At 41.7% G+C, this 16,093-nt stretch overlaps 3 protein-coding genes across 3 annotated transcripts; 2 read left to right on the forward strand and 1 right to left on the reverse strand.

The window, feature by feature from the left end:
• Positions 1 to 189: 189 nt before the first annotated feature.
• htr6 (5-hydroxytryptamine (serotonin) receptor 6) lies at positions 190 to 3,168 on the forward strand. Its single transcript, XM_030767734.1, has 3 exons — positions 190 to 1,122; positions 1,921 to 2,055; positions 2,812 to 3,168. The coding sequence occupies exons 1-3, from the start codon at positions 190 to 192 to the stop codon at positions 3,166 to 3,168; spliced, it is 1,425 nt and encodes a 474-aa protein (XP_030623594.1).
• A 282-nt stretch (positions 3,169 to 3,450) lies between these two features.
• Positions 3,451 to 10,534, reverse strand: tmco4 (transmembrane and coiled-coil domains 4). The gene is made up of 14 exons (XM_030769721.1): positions 10,431 to 10,534; positions 9,646 to 9,796; positions 9,298 to 9,472; positions 9,161 to 9,188; positions 8,910 to 9,039; positions 8,258 to 8,355; positions 7,921 to 8,064; positions 7,639 to 7,758; positions 7,297 to 7,461; positions 6,818 to 6,954; positions 6,330 to 6,414; positions 5,872 to 5,989; positions 5,479 to 5,596; positions 3,451 to 4,459 (listed from the first exon to the last, which is right to left on the reverse strand). Exons 1-14 carry the CDS (start codon positions 10,474 to 10,476, stop codon positions 3,752 to 3,754), a joined length of 2,223 nt encoding a protein of 740 aa, XP_030625581.1. The 5' UTR covers positions 10,477 to 10,534; the 3' UTR covers positions 3,451 to 3,751.
• Positions 10,535 to 11,854: 1,320 nt separating this feature from the next.
• On the forward strand, positions 11,855 to 14,056 carry naa10 (N-alpha-acetyltransferase 10, NatA catalytic subuni). The gene is made up of 8 exons (XM_030768911.1): positions 11,855 to 11,984; positions 12,337 to 12,435; positions 12,534 to 12,592; positions 12,724 to 12,769; positions 12,951 to 13,066; positions 13,169 to 13,213; positions 13,308 to 13,392; positions 13,668 to 14,056. The coding sequence occupies exons 1-8, from the start codon at positions 11,964 to 11,966 to the stop codon at positions 13,872 to 13,874; spliced, it is 678 nt and encodes a 225-aa protein (XP_030624771.1). The 5' UTR covers positions 11,855 to 11,963; the 3' UTR covers positions 13,875 to 14,056.
• The last annotated feature ends 2,037 nt before the right edge of the window (positions 14,057 to 16,093 follow it).

Genomic DNA, 16,093 nt, shown 5'->3' on the forward strand with positions numbered 1-16,093 from the left:
GCTCAACCTATGCTCCTATTCAACCCATCAAGAGCTGAGGATCCTTGTTTCCAGTTGGTGGCCTGATGGGCAGATGATGTGCAGATATTATTTTTCCTTTTTCTGGACATTCACCAGCAAAATAATGGATGCGTTTATGCCTCTCTAAATCTGGTAGGAACACAAATCCAAGCATCCAGATCTCCTACGATGAGTGAATCCACATTGCTTCAGGCGGGAACAGAGTCAGGTGTTGACCATGACCTTTCCAGGAACTTCAGCGACGGCATGCATACAAGCAGCAGCGTTTGGAGCATCAGTGGCAGTGGTCCATGGTTACTGGCAGTCATGTTATCCCTTATAATTTTGTTGACAGCTTGTGGAAACATTTTGTTAATTGCCTTAGTGTTTGCCCACCGTTCTTTGCGGTGCACCTCCAACTGTTTCCTCGTGTCACTTTTCCTGTCGGACTTGATGGTGGCTCTGGTGGTGATGCCGCCAGCCATGCTGAACGTGCTGTGTGGTACCTGGGTTCTGTCACCTGGGTTCTGTCCGGTGTGGCTCTGCTTCGACGTGATGTGCTGCAGCGCTTCTATTCTCAACTTGTGTGTCATCAGTTTAGACCGCTATCTCCTCATTATCTCCCCCTTGCGCTATAAGCAACGTATGACCCCGCCCCGTGCCTTGCTGCTCGTGGGTGGGGCTTGGGGACTTGCTGCTCTCACCTCCTTCCTGCCAATTGAGATGGACTGGCACAGCTTGGGCCGTGGGCAAGATGGTTCTGTAATGCACGGTACAGAAAATATGACCATTCCAGGAATGAACTCTAACTACCCTTTTTCCTACTTCCATCTCTCTACCTCCGGGCCCCTGTCCATGCAGTGCCGACTACGGGTTACTCTCCCTTTTGCCCTGGTGGCCACCTGCCTTACTTTCTTCCTACCGTCCACCGCAATCTGTTTCACCTACTGCCGAATCTTGCTGGCTGCCAGGAGACAGGCACGGCAGGTAGAGGCTCTCACTCACCCTCCCTATCCACATCACTCACCTGGAGAACCATGCCATCCTCCTTCACCTGGACAGGCAGCTCCCGATGGAGACGACTACAGTCACCAGGATCCGCCTGTGTCACGCCATGCTCCGGTGAGAACAGTCATGCCTCAGAGTTAAAGGGAGAGAGAGAGACGGAGGGGGGGGGAGAGAGGGAGAGAGAGAGAGAGAGAGAGAGAGAGAGAGAGAGAGAGAATGGAAAGGGCTGTTTGCTGGTTTGCAGTGGTTGCTAAAACGAGGCAAATAAAAACAAATGACAATGAGACTTTGATGTCAGCTAGAATCAACAGGCGAGAGTGCATGCGCAAGCGTCTCTTTTGCTTGTGAGTGTTCATATTGGCCTTGTCATTCTGTACTCACCTAGAGTACATAAAAACGCAGTAGCGCAGGAACTCCAAGGCTCAGCATATGAATGTCCTTCATTGCATGAAAGAAAAGAGTTGAAAAAAAGAGTTGAGGTTGAGAAGAAAAGGATGAGGTGATAGGGTGTTGGAAAATGAAGACAACAGAAAAGAGTCCCTCATTATAATGTGAGTGAGAAACAGTCTGAGGGAAGCGTATTCATACTGGTCTCAATTTACCTCTAAAATCTCTGAGAAACAAATTAAGGGGCAGAGAGTGAAGGCCCTCGGAAGAGGTTTGGAGGATTTTTATCTATTCATTTATTTTTTTTAGGAGAGTAGGGCACATGGAGAACATTTTGACAGATTAAGGGAGGCCTTGATACAGATTGCAAATGCTGTCAAGGGCAGTCAGCAAAGAGGGTGTGGGGTGGGGGCATAAATAATAAAAAGCTTTACTGAGGGAATATTTATGTATGCAGCATCTCTATTTTGTTCCTTACAAAGACTTTACCTTGGTGACAGTTTTTCCTCCCTTTTTCCTTCTCAGCTGTCAGTGAACAGTGAACGGCGGCTAGCTCACAGACAAGGCAAGAGGGCACTAAAGGCCAGTCTGACGCTGGGTGTTTTGCTAGGTCTCTTCTTCAGTGCCTGGCTTCCATTCTTCATCACAAACATGGCACAGGTTATTGTTGTTATTATTATGTGCACCCCTTCATTTCAATGGACACTCAAGCTAAGTGTCGTCCATGTCCTCACTCATGGCTGAAAACTAAGGGCCGATTTTGTACACGCCAGTTTGTCTACTATCAAAAGGGATGTTCACTGGGGGAAACCTTTTATCAGTAAATTTCATTTCAGTTTTAATAATATAATAATATCATTTTTATGTCTCTTTTTTTTTTGGATCACTTTATCCGAATTGTCTGCAAAAGACTAGACAACCAAGATAATTTTGTACGCGAAAATACCTTTCTACATTGGTCCGGATCCAACTGATGACAGATGACAGCTTGACAAATTAAAAAAAAAGTGTTCTACTTAATTCAGTAATTAAACTCATCCTGCTCTCTAGTTTTCAATGATCCAGTCATTTTGTCTCCCATCTGTGTCCCTCACTCCTCTCCCACGGATCAAGGCAGACACAGAGGGCTTCTTTCACTTCTGGGCACGCCTGTCTCTTTCCCTTCTTCACAGTCAATGTGGTGTGTGAATGGCACTCTCTCTCCCTCTCTTTCTCCCTCCCTCCTCTCTCTTTTCATCTTCCCAAGCCTCCCATCCCCCTTATTCCTCTAGAAAACGAGACAACCATGACCTTTTCTTTACATCCATCTTGAACTTTCTCTCTGCCCGAACTTCTGCATAAATTGACTTCTTTTTTATCTCCGTACCTTTCTTTTTCTCTCTCTCTCTCTTTTCTTTTTTTTTTCTCCCACTCCAGGCAGTTTGTGAGTGTGTCCCTGCCTCTCTCTTCGATGCCATCACTTGGCTGGGTTACTGCAACAGCACGATGAACCCAATCATATACCCGCTCTTTATGCGGGACTTCAAACGGGCTCTAGGGCGACTCTTACCCTGCTGCTCCTCCTCTCACTCCCCTCGTCGGCCGTCCCCGCCTCTCTCCCTCTCCCTCCGCAATTCCGGAGAGCCTCAGTTGCCCTCAGAACCTCCTTCTCTCGTCTCGGACCCACCTCAGCCTCCTGCTACGGCCACGGACGCCGTGAACCTTCTTGATGCTGAACATGCCAGAATCGAACTCCCATTACTCCTGCCTAACCAGGTAGATACACTGGACTGAATCGCAGATGACGGTTTTAAAACCAGAGAGGAAACTGTGAATATTTATCAGTGAGGTTCACACATGAAATGTGTAAGGTGGCAAAGAGAGTGGTTAAGTAAAAAATCTGACAGGGAATGAGGGGGTGTTGAATTTAGTAGAGAGTGAGTGTATTATTCACACGACTATTGCCAAAACAGTGAGGGGGTGGGAGTGAGATGGCCAACACAGGGTGTTGCATGTTTAAAGGCTAAGCAAGGATCTGTTTAAGACAAGATGAACAGAGATTTGCAGACACTGTAGTGAAGCTCCCACTTCTGTTATTACCATAACAACCAAAATAACAGATGGAAAAACTAGAAGAAAAGACAGGAAATCTTGCTAATACCCAAGGCAATGTCAAGTGGCTGTCTCTGAAACTGCAATTAACACTTTAATTAAGGTTCTTATTTTGTCTACTCAGATCCCCAGGTGATGCACAGTATTCAACAGATAATGATGAAAATGTACCTAAAGGGAAACAAATGTTGGAATCACATTGTTAGGCTGTAACAGTTAATCTGACATTAACCAAAATAACTTAATTAAATTAATGAGGACAGGCTCAGCTAAATGAATCCCCACATTCTGTTTTGCTTTGAGGAATGTTGCCATTTGAATCTGTAGACTTTGACTGTTCTGTTACTGGCTTATAATGGAAATGTGGTATTTCTCCAGACTGACAAAAGGCAGGTTTTCCATTGATTAGTGGGTCCTGTGCAGTGCATTCAGTTCGGTCAGGTGTGTGCGTGTGTTCGGTTGTCCAGTGTGTAGCGTCCCAATCCCAGGACGACTGCTCAGCGTCCCAATCAGTTTCCTCTGTTTCTTCTTCTCTGAGCTTGGGGACACTAATTTCACAGTGGTGCTTATTTTCCTGAGCACAATCCAAACTGTTTTCCTTCTCGTTACGTTCAGCTGCAGAATCAGAGTCATTAAGTGAATCTAAGAGATCTGATATATCTGGGATGTCCCAACCATCTCCTGGTTTGTCCTTCTCTGGAACTTCATCACTCCCTTCCAATGTCTTTTTCATTGTTTTTTTCATTTCCTCACTGGTGCTGGTCTGCTCAGTTTCATTTGGGTTGCAAATATGCCTCTCCTCCCCAACTCCACTCTCATTGGCTGTCTGGGACTCTGTAGTTTCCAATTTTCCCTGAGCAACAGTCAGTGAGTGAGAGCAGCCAATCACGTGTCCAGCATGCTCCTGGGTAGGCACACCCACAGCCACAAGAATAGTGTCCATCTGACGCATGTAATCTAGGTGTCCTTTGACCTGGAGGAAGATAAAACTCATTTTAACATTACTTTACTTAGAGGCAAGCTCGTGAAATGCCAAACACATTATTGGCATTCTGCTAAATGAATTCCACATAACTTCATGTTCGTTTTATCTCTGGATTCTGCCTCCTTTTTTCTGATTTCTTTTTTTTTTTTCAACAGTGGAATTTCTGTGTCCTTATGTACTAATAAGATCACTGTGTCTCACGTAACAGCTTAAAAAGTGTCCATGTTTCCATTTATTTTTCTCAGGCATTTAGTCCCTGATAGCAACAGGTCAACATTCCTCCTCTGTAATTTTCATTTTCTGTTCTATGTGCATACCTCCTCTCAGATGCCTGTCTGGATGCTTTGATTTAACTGAGTCACTCCTTTATGGACTCCTTTATGTATTAAATCAATGGTGATAATATCAGAATAGTGTGTTTGGCAGAGCTTCCATGCACTGTTACAGTATGAAAATGATGAAAAGACTCATGTGATCCCAGCACTCTTATTCTTTATATCTTGGAATAAACTGTGTTTATATACCTACATGAATGAATACTTGGCTTACATCACAGTCACTGTTAACTGCAAAGCCAGTCTTACTACATAACACTTCTCCCTCATTGGCATATTGCAGAGAGAATTAACACAGGGAGTGTTCAAGGTTTTTGTCATGAATGCATATAATAACTACACATTAATACAAGGTCAGTCTTGAAAAAAAAAAAACAACAACAAAACTTTAAACCCTGAAAACCCTTTAAAATGCCCAGACCAATGAGACATTGAACTTTGCTCAGTCAATCCCAAGCTTTTCAAACCAAAATGTCATGTCATCTAAAGTCAATATTCTGAGTCCAAACGAAGGCTAATAGGCCTTCAATGAAGGCACTGAAGCATTTCACTGATACCACAGAAAATCAAATCTATTTTGAACATTTACAATCAGTACGCCTGTACATATGTTAGTGTGTATACAGCTCGTGTGAACAGGTGTACGAGTTGGATTTCACACCATTTACTCACCACAGATGACAGATCCACATTGATTATGCGTCGATCATTGGAGCTGATTGGATGCAGCCCAGCGACAGATAGCTTGACAGATGAACTTCTATAGAGAAATCCAAGAAGCCAGTCCCCTCTGGAAATAACATAAACCTCTAATTACAACCGAAATGCCAAAATATCAGATCCCGGTAACCTTACTGACTGTGTTTTCACATAATAACTACATTTGCATTTACAGTGTAAAACAATTCAGTATAAATAATAAATAGATAATCATACTCTATACAACTCTACATTACAGAAATACATAAAAATGCAAAGGTACTTCTAATAAACTGCAATAATTAGGCACATATATGAAGTGTGACAATTTTTATTATTGAATGAATTATTAACTGAAAATCTAACCTGCAGTAACCATTCACAATTTTTCCGGCAACAACCTTAGACAGCCTTTCCCACACCTTGTCTGATCCATCCACAGGAGCTCCCAGTAGAACCACATCCTCAATGACACCTTCACTACCTAAAACATAATGAGACATAGCACATCCTTCAGTCTGCTGCATCAGATCAAATTCTCATTTGCAGCCCACACACACTGTGCGTTCTGAATGTCGACATTACCTCCTTCACGAAGACACAAAGACCGAAGTCTGTGGTATGAAACGGAAAACAGTCTTTCTGTCTGTGTAACATGCTTCACAATGTGTATCCTTGACTATTGCAATACAATTTCTTTCATTGCCTTGCATTTGCAGGGAACATCGTGTGAACAACGTGTGAGTATGTGAGTAATGTTGCTTTGAAAATTACATATACATAATTGCTCTTTGATGGGTAGAAGACATATATTATCAAAGTACCTTGTTCGTTGGCCAGCTCTTGTAGGCAGAAGTAGATGACTCTTGCTCCAAGACTGAAGCCAATTAGGCTGACAGGTCGTTTTCCCTTGATGCAGAGAGACAGAGAGAAGAAGGAGACAAGAACTTTTTAAAGACAAGTACTGAACTGATTTTTTTTTTTTTTTTGCTTTTAATGAGGAGATTATATGATCTCATATCTAGATGTTCACATGCTGTAACATTACAGAATATTTCATGCACAGTGCTTTTAAAGGTGATTAGTCACACCATAACTACAGCAGATTAACTACTACTGCTGAACAGACTGACTACAGCAGTCAGCTCTTTGCTCTTCTAGTCTTTCCAACAATTGAAACACCATTTATTTGCTTTTCTGTTGTATGTCCTGAAGGTTCAGTGGCACTCACACAGATGGAGGATACACTAAGTTGGTTTGTTATAAAACCTGAGCAAAAAAAAGGAGCTCCTGAATCTAACACATTGTTTACCTGTTGCCTGCTTCTGAGCACCTGAGCCAGGTGTTTTCCCACCTCTGCAGAGCGACTCAGACACACTCCCCAGGGGTTGTCAATTACACTGGCCACAGCTAATAAGGACGCAGGCCACGTGAGAGCTGTCACTATGCCTGAGCAGCCAAGGCAAAAAAAAAAAAAAAAAAGAGAAAAAATAATAATAAATAAGAGCCAACTAAATAGTGAGCACTCTGTTTTGTGCTTGTTATCTTCAAAGCACTAATAGAGTAAGGACTGAATCAAGTGGTTTAAGGTCAGGCTTTGTGTAGATATGTTAAGATGAAATGACAAATCGACAGACCAAACTTAAAACAGTAATCAGTGAAACAAGAAGGACTGATGCTACTGCTAAGGCTGTAAAAATCTCTCTGCAACAAAAAGTCTAGAAAGAAAAAAAGTGAGACTGGTAACTTGAAAAAGTAAACTAAACTTGTTCAAGGTTACACAAAGCCTACCTGACAACACTGTGTACTTTAGGGCCTCCGATGCCACCATACTGACTAGTCCATCCCACACCGAGTCCAGGACCGACCCCAGGTCCCGAAGGAAGCGTGACTCCCACACCAGACAGTACTGCTCTCCACATGCACCTAAACAACTCCAGGGTGCCTGGAAAGAACCTGAAGAAAGACAGAGGGACAGGAAGCATAAATGTTCCGGAATAAGTAAGTGACATGGTGAATGATATGTTGACTACTACTACAGACATGTGGCTGCCTTCACTGAAACGGTAATAAATACTATGTTTCCACATGCATAGGATTCCTGTAAGTACATATTAAGATATGAATGCTGACTGTATTTTCCACTGCAAAGCCAGCCGGTCACAGCCAATGTCACGTGAAGGTGTTTTCCTGGTCTCATGGGAAGGAACTGAAACTCTTCAATCGCTCCCACTCGTTTTTTCATTTTATAGCCTGAGAAAGAAAAGAATAGCAAAAATCTTTTTTTTTTTTTCAGTTTCCCATTTCCAGAAAGAAAGAGAGAGGCGGACAGAGTTGGACAAAAGGCAGGTAACATTCAGGCTAAAAGTCCAATGGTAATTACACACAGGAAAATTTTGTCTAGGATGAACTCACCAGTCAATCCAGCTCCTGCTGCTCCGAACAGAGAGGCCATGATGGCGATGCCTGTCGCTGAACCGAGAGCAGCTGCCCCACCTGCTCCCAGGACAGCCCCTGCTCCCGCCGCCACCAGGGGAGCGGCCAGTCCCCCTGTCACACCTGACAAAGGGCAACAGTCATACAACTAACTCTCTGCATGACTAACCTAAAACCATACGAAAATATGGACATTCTGAATCAGGAGATAAAAGCTTAAACAGAAAAATAATGAAAAGGAATGAACAAATAAAAAAAAAGGAGAGACGTGTAAAAAGCATTAACATATTCTTTTCTTACATTCTCTTAGACTTACCGATTACAGTGCCCCCACCAACAGTGGCAAGGCCAATCAGGAAATAGCGGCGCAGTTTGCGGCCCCTCTCTTTTCTTTGGCGCCTCGATGATTCCTCTCTGAAAGGCAAAAAAAACAAAAAAGCAGAAAGTAGACTGAAAATTCTTACTGGAAGGGGCAAAGAAGTAGAGAGAAAGCTTAGGTGATCAGAACATTACTGCTCATCAGTGCATTTATAATAGCAATCAATAATCATGAGATACACAACTACAAAACCAAAACAAAATTTTAAAACAGTACTTACTATTAAAACAAATCCTGAATGAAAGCAGTTGAACACAAAAGGAACAAAAAATACAAACTAAATGTATATGATTAAGCGAAACATCTGTTTTCTACGAAGAGAAAACAGCATGGGTTTATCGACATGATTCACTTCTAATTCCTTAAAGCAATGCCTTGATCACATTGTTAAACTCAAGCCTTAACTAAAAGTTGAGACAGTATTTCATAATTAAGGTCTGTGTGCTGTATGCACGGCTGAATAACAGCAGACACCAGGCTAACAGTAGTAAAATCAATGCTGTGGACTATATACAGGATTCACAATGTTGACACAAAGTTAGCTTAAATATCTAACCCCCAACCAACCCCTCCTCGCTCTTGTACTCACTCGCTTTCCTCTCCTCCTTCTCTCAGTCGCTCTCCAAGTGTCTCCTCAAAGTCCTCGAGCTGCTGAGGGGATACACGGAGTAGACAGCAAACATGTCGGATCAGGACACGGGCCCGGGCATCATAATGACCTGGATGTTGGGAAGAGTGTGAACATCAGGTAGGTGCAGCAGCAGAAAAAGGTTATTCCTTTGGTTATGGTATCTCTCATTAGAAGACAAAAATGTTACAGAGTAAAAACAGCCTCCTCACCATCTTTGACAGAGAAAGACACGAGGTCCTGAAAAAACAAGATGCATAAATATCACACAGAGTTTTCAGATGATAACCTCTTTAAACTGGTTTACGAATGTGAATGTTACTGGTATTGTCAGTACATGTTTATTCACCTGCATGACAGGTAAGGCTCCTGCACTCAGTAAAGATTCTGATTGTAAGATGGAAAGGAAGGTGTCACTACCCTCAAACCCAAGCCCTGAGAGGAAAGCCCCCATGACTGGCATGACAGATTCATCAAGACCCAACCAGCGCACCAGACCCTCAAGAAATTGCTCCCGAAAGCTCCTAAAATGGAGCAAAAGAACACTGTGATGTCACAACACTACAACTATTCACCAAGATCATCCCAAACTGATTCTGTTCAAATATTTATAACTCTGTAGATGGATCAACAAACAACAGCTGAGATCCAGGTCGGCATGACTCTGTCTGTAGGTCGGTGTAGTTCATGGGAATACCTCTGTTCAGGTCCTGAGAAGAGCTGGCCCAGGGACACTCCACATAAACCAGCATAGGCAAAGCGTCCGGGCTCACTTAGCTGCCTGCCAATCACGGCTTCAGCGCCTGATTGGTCCTGATCATTTTGATTAGGTTCCTGCCCTCCTGGATCTACAGAGATATTAAATGACACGGTCGCTCTTTACTCTGTCACTTACAATATTGATTCACTTTATTAAAGAGTCATTCTGTGGACAAATGGAAGAAGTGGATGTAAAATGTGGAGAATTCACGTAGTAAACAGTGTTGGTCAAAAATCGTAAAATAGTATCCACAGAGCGATAACAGGAACAGTGGAACAATATTGTAGACAACATGCTTTCAGATACGTAAGACCAACGCACTAACCCGTTTAGTTAATGTATACTTTGATAAAGCATTGTGCTCTTATCAAAAAGTCACTATTTACCCATTTAACTCCCATATGACAGAGGTGCAACACGCAAAAGGCTTTGAGCTCAAGTGTGACTAGTGCATGACACGTAGCGACAGAAGCTACCAAAATTTTAGTCTCACAGCTGGAAATGTTGCCATAGTTCCCAGTCCCTTAATGTAACCATTTAAAATAGCCTACACTAATAAATCAATCTGGAGAGTTACTTTTTTCTAATTATGTAACACAGTAATGTGTAACGTGAGATTGCGTTTCTCTTTTTTTTATTGTTCTTTTATGCAAGTGATTGCTTTGGATTGTCGGCAATTTATTGTCAGGATCGACTTTTACGAAAACTTTCTAACTAGCTACCTGGAGTTAACTCTGGGTCCTTTTTAGTCCCTTCTGCTGAGTCCATACTTCGGACAGCACAGATTCTTCTCCCTCGAAAGCTGAAATCGCGATCTCTGTTGTTCTCTTAGCAGATGAAAGTTCATCACAAAGTTGTTGCTCACAGTCAGCTCTCCCCGACTCGTCCCTACTTTAACTCCGCCTCTTCCTGAAGACGCTTGTCCGCACAAAAGAACAGCACTTTCGTTCATTTATTTATTTATTAGTTAGTTAGTTTGTTTGTTCTTATAAATTACATGTGAGTTGAAAACATATATAGCCTATACACGTTCAGCTTTCAGCACAAATATTCGAAGTCGGGCGATGAGGCAATAATTAAGTTCCATCAGCGACCAGAATAACAGATAAACGAATGCTTAAAAACATTTTCCCCGAAAGAAGTTGATCGTAGTAACTCAGTCTATGGTAAATCATTTGAATTGCTACAGAATTATGTCTTAACGATCGGTTCATTATTTAGTCAGTCTATAGAAAGGGGCTCTATTTTTGCAACACACCCCCCTAATGACATCAAGTCGGAAGTCAGGGTTCTTCTTTCCATCATCGCTACCAGTAGCAGCATATTTGTTCAATATACATAGGGTCATTCTCATCAGATAATATTAATAACTTTCTCGTATAATTTTGATAAAGTTCGGCTTCCATTACTTATAATCCCTCTATCACATCAGATTTCTCCTCTTGACAGCACCTTTAGTGACCCTTGCAGTTGAATTGTCCAATAGTAACTGCTCACTGCTCTACAGAGATTGTCAGCTGACATCAGTTGGCACCCGAACTGAGTAACAATAACCTTGGGGCCAGTGGTACACTAAGGAAAGCGTGTTTGACTTTGTAAGGCTTATTTTAAAAAAGCACTGAGTAAATGTATTCAGAGGTGGCGACTTATCGTTTTGTTGCTTTATTCCATCGGACATGTGAACGCAAATGGAAACACACACTTGTGATTAACAGTATGTTTGTTCCTTCTCTCTCTCTTTCTCTCTCTGTGTGTGTGTGTGTGAGAGAGAGAGAGAGAGAGAGAGAGAGAATTTTCACATGAGAATGCAAGAGAGAGATGACAACGTCAGACAAGATTCAAGATAACAAGACAATCAACAATAGTTACAATTACTACACATCTAGTAGATTTGCAGCCAAAGTCAGGGTACAATAACAGGACTACGTTTTATCTGAGCAGAAAAAATGAAAGGTAGACAGGCGTTGCTCTTTGAAGTTGCTGTGAAAGGCTTATAACTACGATGTTATTGTCTGGCGACACCGGCATGGGGCAGCTGTACTACCCAAACGATTGTTTTCAGAATACTCCAAACCAGCAGGTGACGGTATTACTCAAACTTTCGTATCTCTTTGCCCCTAGAGGAAGTGGACGAAACCTACACACGAGTAGCACAGACAGGCCGCCTTGGTCGAACTGGCTAGTTCTATCTTTGTCTCTCCAATACAACTGCACTTAAGGCAGCGTGTCATCAACTAAAGCTCAAAGCAGGAAAAATGAATATCCGTAATGCACGGGTAAGTGATTTAGCAACTTATGTCAGCTTGTGTAACTAGCACAGCTGCAAGAGTGACGCGTGCTAGCCAACGTTAGCTTACCAGTAACTATATGAAGTAACTAGAATTGAGTGGTAGTATCAGATCCCATTAGTGCCTGAGGGTTTTTTTTTTTAGCTCTGGTATTTATAAAGGAACGAACCAGTCAAAGTTCTATCCAAATTTTTCATTAGGCCAACACAACTCAGCAGCAGGTTTGTGCAATGGATTTGTCAAGGACCTAAAAGACCCTAAAACTATGACATCATGTCTTTAACAAAATAACAAGCGATTTTGATTGACCTTTTATATAATCCGTCATTCTCTTTCTTAGCCAGAAGATCTGATGAACATGCAGCATTGCAATTTGCTGTGTCTTCCAGAGAATTATCAAATGAAATATTACTTCTACCATGGCTTGTCATGGCCTCAGGTATGTAGCAACCCAGCCAGATATAGGCCTACCTTTTGTTATATCTGCTCACGTTTTTTTGATACTCTATTGATGCTGTTTAATTTTGTCATTCTTAGCTCTCGTACATTGCAGAGGACGAGAATGGAAAAATAGTTGGATATGTCCTCGCCAAAATGTAAGATGTTAGTTATACCTCCCATGGTGGTGTATTTTTTATATATGTACAGTAAAAAAAATAATTGCTTTAAAAGGATACAGTGCTTAGCTGCCAACAGGATATGTGATATTGTGTATTTTGTGCCACAGGGAGGAAGACCCTGATGATGTGCCTCATGGACATATTACATCACTTGTGAGTGTGTGAGATATATTTGTCTCCTTTTTTTATCCTTGTACATCTTTCATCTTCTTTCTCTCATGTTTTCGGTCAGTTTTTTTTCCTTCAAGGTAACTTTTTTGGTAACAAGTGGAAAGATCTTAACTTGTTAAAAGTTATTTGAGTTTAACTCATCTTATTTTTCCTGGACACATAGGCAGTTAAGCGATCCCATAGACGGCTTGGTCTGGCTCAGAAACTGATGGATCAGGCCAGTAGAGCAATGATTGAGAACTTCAATGCTAAATATGTTTCTCTTCATGTCAGGAAGAGGTATGTGCTTCCACTCAGTTATGTGCTCAGTGTAACAACAAGATTTAATGGATTTTAATGTATGAATTTCAGAAAAAGTATAGTTAATTATATTTTTTTCAGCAACCGGGCAGCACTTCACCTGTACTCCAACACCCTAAAATTCCAGTGAGTATAGCGACTATTTGTTTTCCCAAACACACTTCCTGCATTGTTTTCATTGTGAAGATGACCATGCTGTTCTGTTATCATTGTACCATAGGATTAGTGAAGTGGAGCCAAAATACTATGCAGATGGGGAGGATGCTTATGCCATGAAAAGGAATCTTACACAAATGGCAGACGAGGTTTGTGCGTTCCCAGTCAATCAGCTGTCATGAGACAGGGCTGTTTTCTTTGTGTTTTTTTTTTTACTCTCCTTGTAAGACTTCTTAAATTGTGCGCAACACGTTCTTTGAAATTCAAATTAGTCATTGTAATATTTCTTTTATGTTTCTGTTAGAGATTTGCCACTTTTTTGTTAATCATGTCTTTATTGCTGATCAGTCAACATCATTTCGCATAATTAGACTGATGTTATTGTATACTCCTACAGACAACTGATCCATAATGTGATGTGCAGTTACAGAAACCAGGCGTGCGTCTCTGGGGTTCGGAGGCTCCCACGTCTCAGGACACTCCTGTCACTGGTCTCGTTGAGAAGCTGTCAGTGCAGGATGGAGAGAAGGAAGGAGATGGTGACAGTGGTGGAGAGAGTAAAGAAATGAGTGAAGTCAGCGAGGCCACAGAAAGTACAGACGTCAAAGACTCATCATCCTCAGATTCCTGAACACGTTTTTCCTATGAAATGCCTTGTTTGAAAACTACCATAGTTTTGAAGCCGGTTCACAACATCCATATGTCAAACTGTATTATTTTATTACAAGACACAAGTTACAAACTGAAAAGGAGCTTTGCCACTTTTCTTATATTCAGAACAAACAAGATGTTAATAAATTGGAAAGAAATATGCATAATCTCTGTGTATTATCTGTGAAGTATTTAGATTTGGATGGTTGATATATTGGTTGCCGGTATGCATTCTGTCTCAATACATTGGATGGCCTTTTCCTGTTTTACTCAGTAACGATTTTAATAGTATGTAAGAAAAAACGATTACAGAAATGCTGGTAACATGTTTATGTGTTCATATGAGATGGAACAGCCTTACAGAGACACATGTTTGAGGATTAATTTTATATAGAAAATATGAGAAGGTGTCATATTTAAATGGAACAGCTGCGGCACATCATATAATTAAGATATGACTGGGATGCGTGATACTTGTGGAAAACATGTATATACGAGTAATTAAATTAGTTTAATATAAACTCTGCATCGATATGTTCCAGTGGAGGGTTTAAGTTCGTTACAGTTGGTGTACCTGTGTGTCTATCACCGCATGCGTTAAATGGTCTGTGCACGTGGCTGGTGCTGTCCTTGGTTGGGTCTGGAGAAACCACACGTCAGTGTAAAAGATTTGTTGGTTTCATAATGATTTGTTACTCGCAGATTTCTGCTCTGATTATTTGATTATTTGAAGGAAGCGAAAGCAATGGCTACAGTTGTGGATACTGAGCCTAATCGGGCATGGAAAATGCGAAGAAATCAAAGTAAAACCAGTCAAAATTGCATGGTGTAATTGAAAATTAGAAATGGGCAAATGAGAGTGTCGAAGGACATACGTATGAACAAATTTTGAGCTTGTCTTAATAACCTGCAATTGTTGTTAAGTCTAGCTCGCGAGCTCCTTGGCTAAAATGTGAAGTGTATTCAAACCTAGAGAATTTGTGAAGTTTTCATATTTGCCAGGGAAATGTTATAAATCAGTAGCACAAAAACACAAAGCAGCATACAACAAACGGAGCCATTCCCGGGAGTGGCTGAAGCAATCCTCACAAAGCACCGATTCTTATACATATTCTTATCAATTCCCCCAAAAAGGATATGCATTGCCTCATCTCTTTGTGGTTGGGTGCCCCTGCCGGCCCAGCCTCGCTTGTAATACAAAAGATTTTACAGTTACAAGTTTTAATACAAATGATTACATTGATTCACCCCTCTAAAAATGACTACATAATTGTTACAGTGTTTATCATGTTTGTTACAATGTACACCTCTGTGCCCAATTAAATAAAAAAAAAATCATTTGCGCCATCCCTAGTTGCCAGAGGCCCTGCTAGTTGAAGAGATAAACAGCCTCAATGGCAAGGGATACTACAACTATTACAGATACTGTATGCCAGTAGCCACCTTAACAGTGACCTGTCCAAGATCCACAGAGTGGTCAAGGAACCATAATCATTCACCTTCAAAACACACCTCACATTAAGCCTGTCACAGTTAGACTGAGTCTCACACAGATGCCTATATATTACCCACGAGCAACAGAGTGACAGTAGAATTAAAGTACATGCCTCAGTCTCTTACGGATAATTTATTATGTTGCTACTTGGCTTTTTATATGCAGGCAGGTGTATTTTCATCTGTGCCAATGCAGGTGCCTTCATGCTTGCTTTCCTTGGAAGCCATGTCATTTATGAACAAGGATGGCACAACACCACAGAAATCTAACTTACTCATTTTCTAAGCCACTTATCCTAATTAGGGTCGTGGGGGTGCTGGAGCCTATCCCAGCCTTCACTGGGCTCCAGGTCGCCAGTCCATTGCAGGGTAGACACACAGACAAACACATTCACACACAGGGGCAATGAAGTATCTCCAATTCGCCTGACCTGTATTTCTTTGGACTGTGGGAGGAAACCGGAGCTCCCACTGGAAACCTGCGCAGACACGGGGACAACATGCAAACTCCACACAGAAAGCACGTCCAGTCGGGATTCAAACCCAGGACCTTCTCGCCGTGTGCCCAGCCACAGAAATCTGTTTCTCCCAATACATACACCTTTAATCTCTTTGGCGGTGTTGATGTGAAATCCTCAGAGGAAGTCTGTCTTTCTTTTATATACAGGGGATAAGTGGAGGGCAATCTTTATTTGTTTGCTGGGA

This window comes from Chanos chanos, chromosome 3, assembly GCF_902362185.1.
Source record: "Chanos chanos chromosome 3, fChaCha1.1, whole genome shotgun sequence".
Taxonomy (NCBI): Eukaryota; Metazoa; Chordata; class Actinopteri; order Gonorynchiformes; family Chanidae; genus Chanos; species Chanos chanos.

Bases quoted from the DNA above. Each gene is read 5' to 3' on its own strand.
- htr6 (XM_030767734.1), top strand. From the start codon at position 190: ATGAGTGAATCCACATTGCTTCAGGCGGGAACAGAGTCAGGTGTTGAC. The intron at 1,123-1,920 runs GTGAGAACAGTC...TTTCCTTCTCAG, and splicing joins CTGTGTCACGCCATGCTCCG to CTGTCAGTGAACAGTGAACG. The intron at 2,056-2,811 runs GTTATTGTTGTT...CTCCCACTCCAG, and splicing joins TCATCACAAACATGGCACAG to GCAGTTTGTGAGTGTGTCCC.
- tmco4 (XM_030769721.1), bottom strand. From the start codon at position 10,476: ATGGACTCAGCAGAAGGGACTAAAAAGGACCCAGAGTTAACTCCAG. The intron at 9,189-9,297 runs GTGAATAAACAT...TTGTTTTTTCAG, and splicing joins GAGCCTTACCTGTCATGCAG to GACCTCGTGTCTTTCTCTGT. The intron at 6,955-7,296 runs GTAGGCTTTGTG...TTGGCTGCTCAG, and splicing joins AAAGTACACAGTGTTGTCAG to GCATAGTGACAGCTCTCACG.
- naa10 (XM_030768911.1), top strand. From the start codon at position 11,964: ATGAATATCCGTAATGCACGG. The intron at 13,067-13,168 runs GTATGTGCTTCC...TATTTTTTTCAG, and splicing joins TCTCTTCATGTCAGGAAGAG to CAACCGGGCAGCACTTCACC. The intron at 13,393-13,667 runs GTTTGTGCGTTC...TGTGATGTGCAG, and splicing joins TTACACAAATGGCAGACGAG to TTACAGAAACCAGGCGTGCG.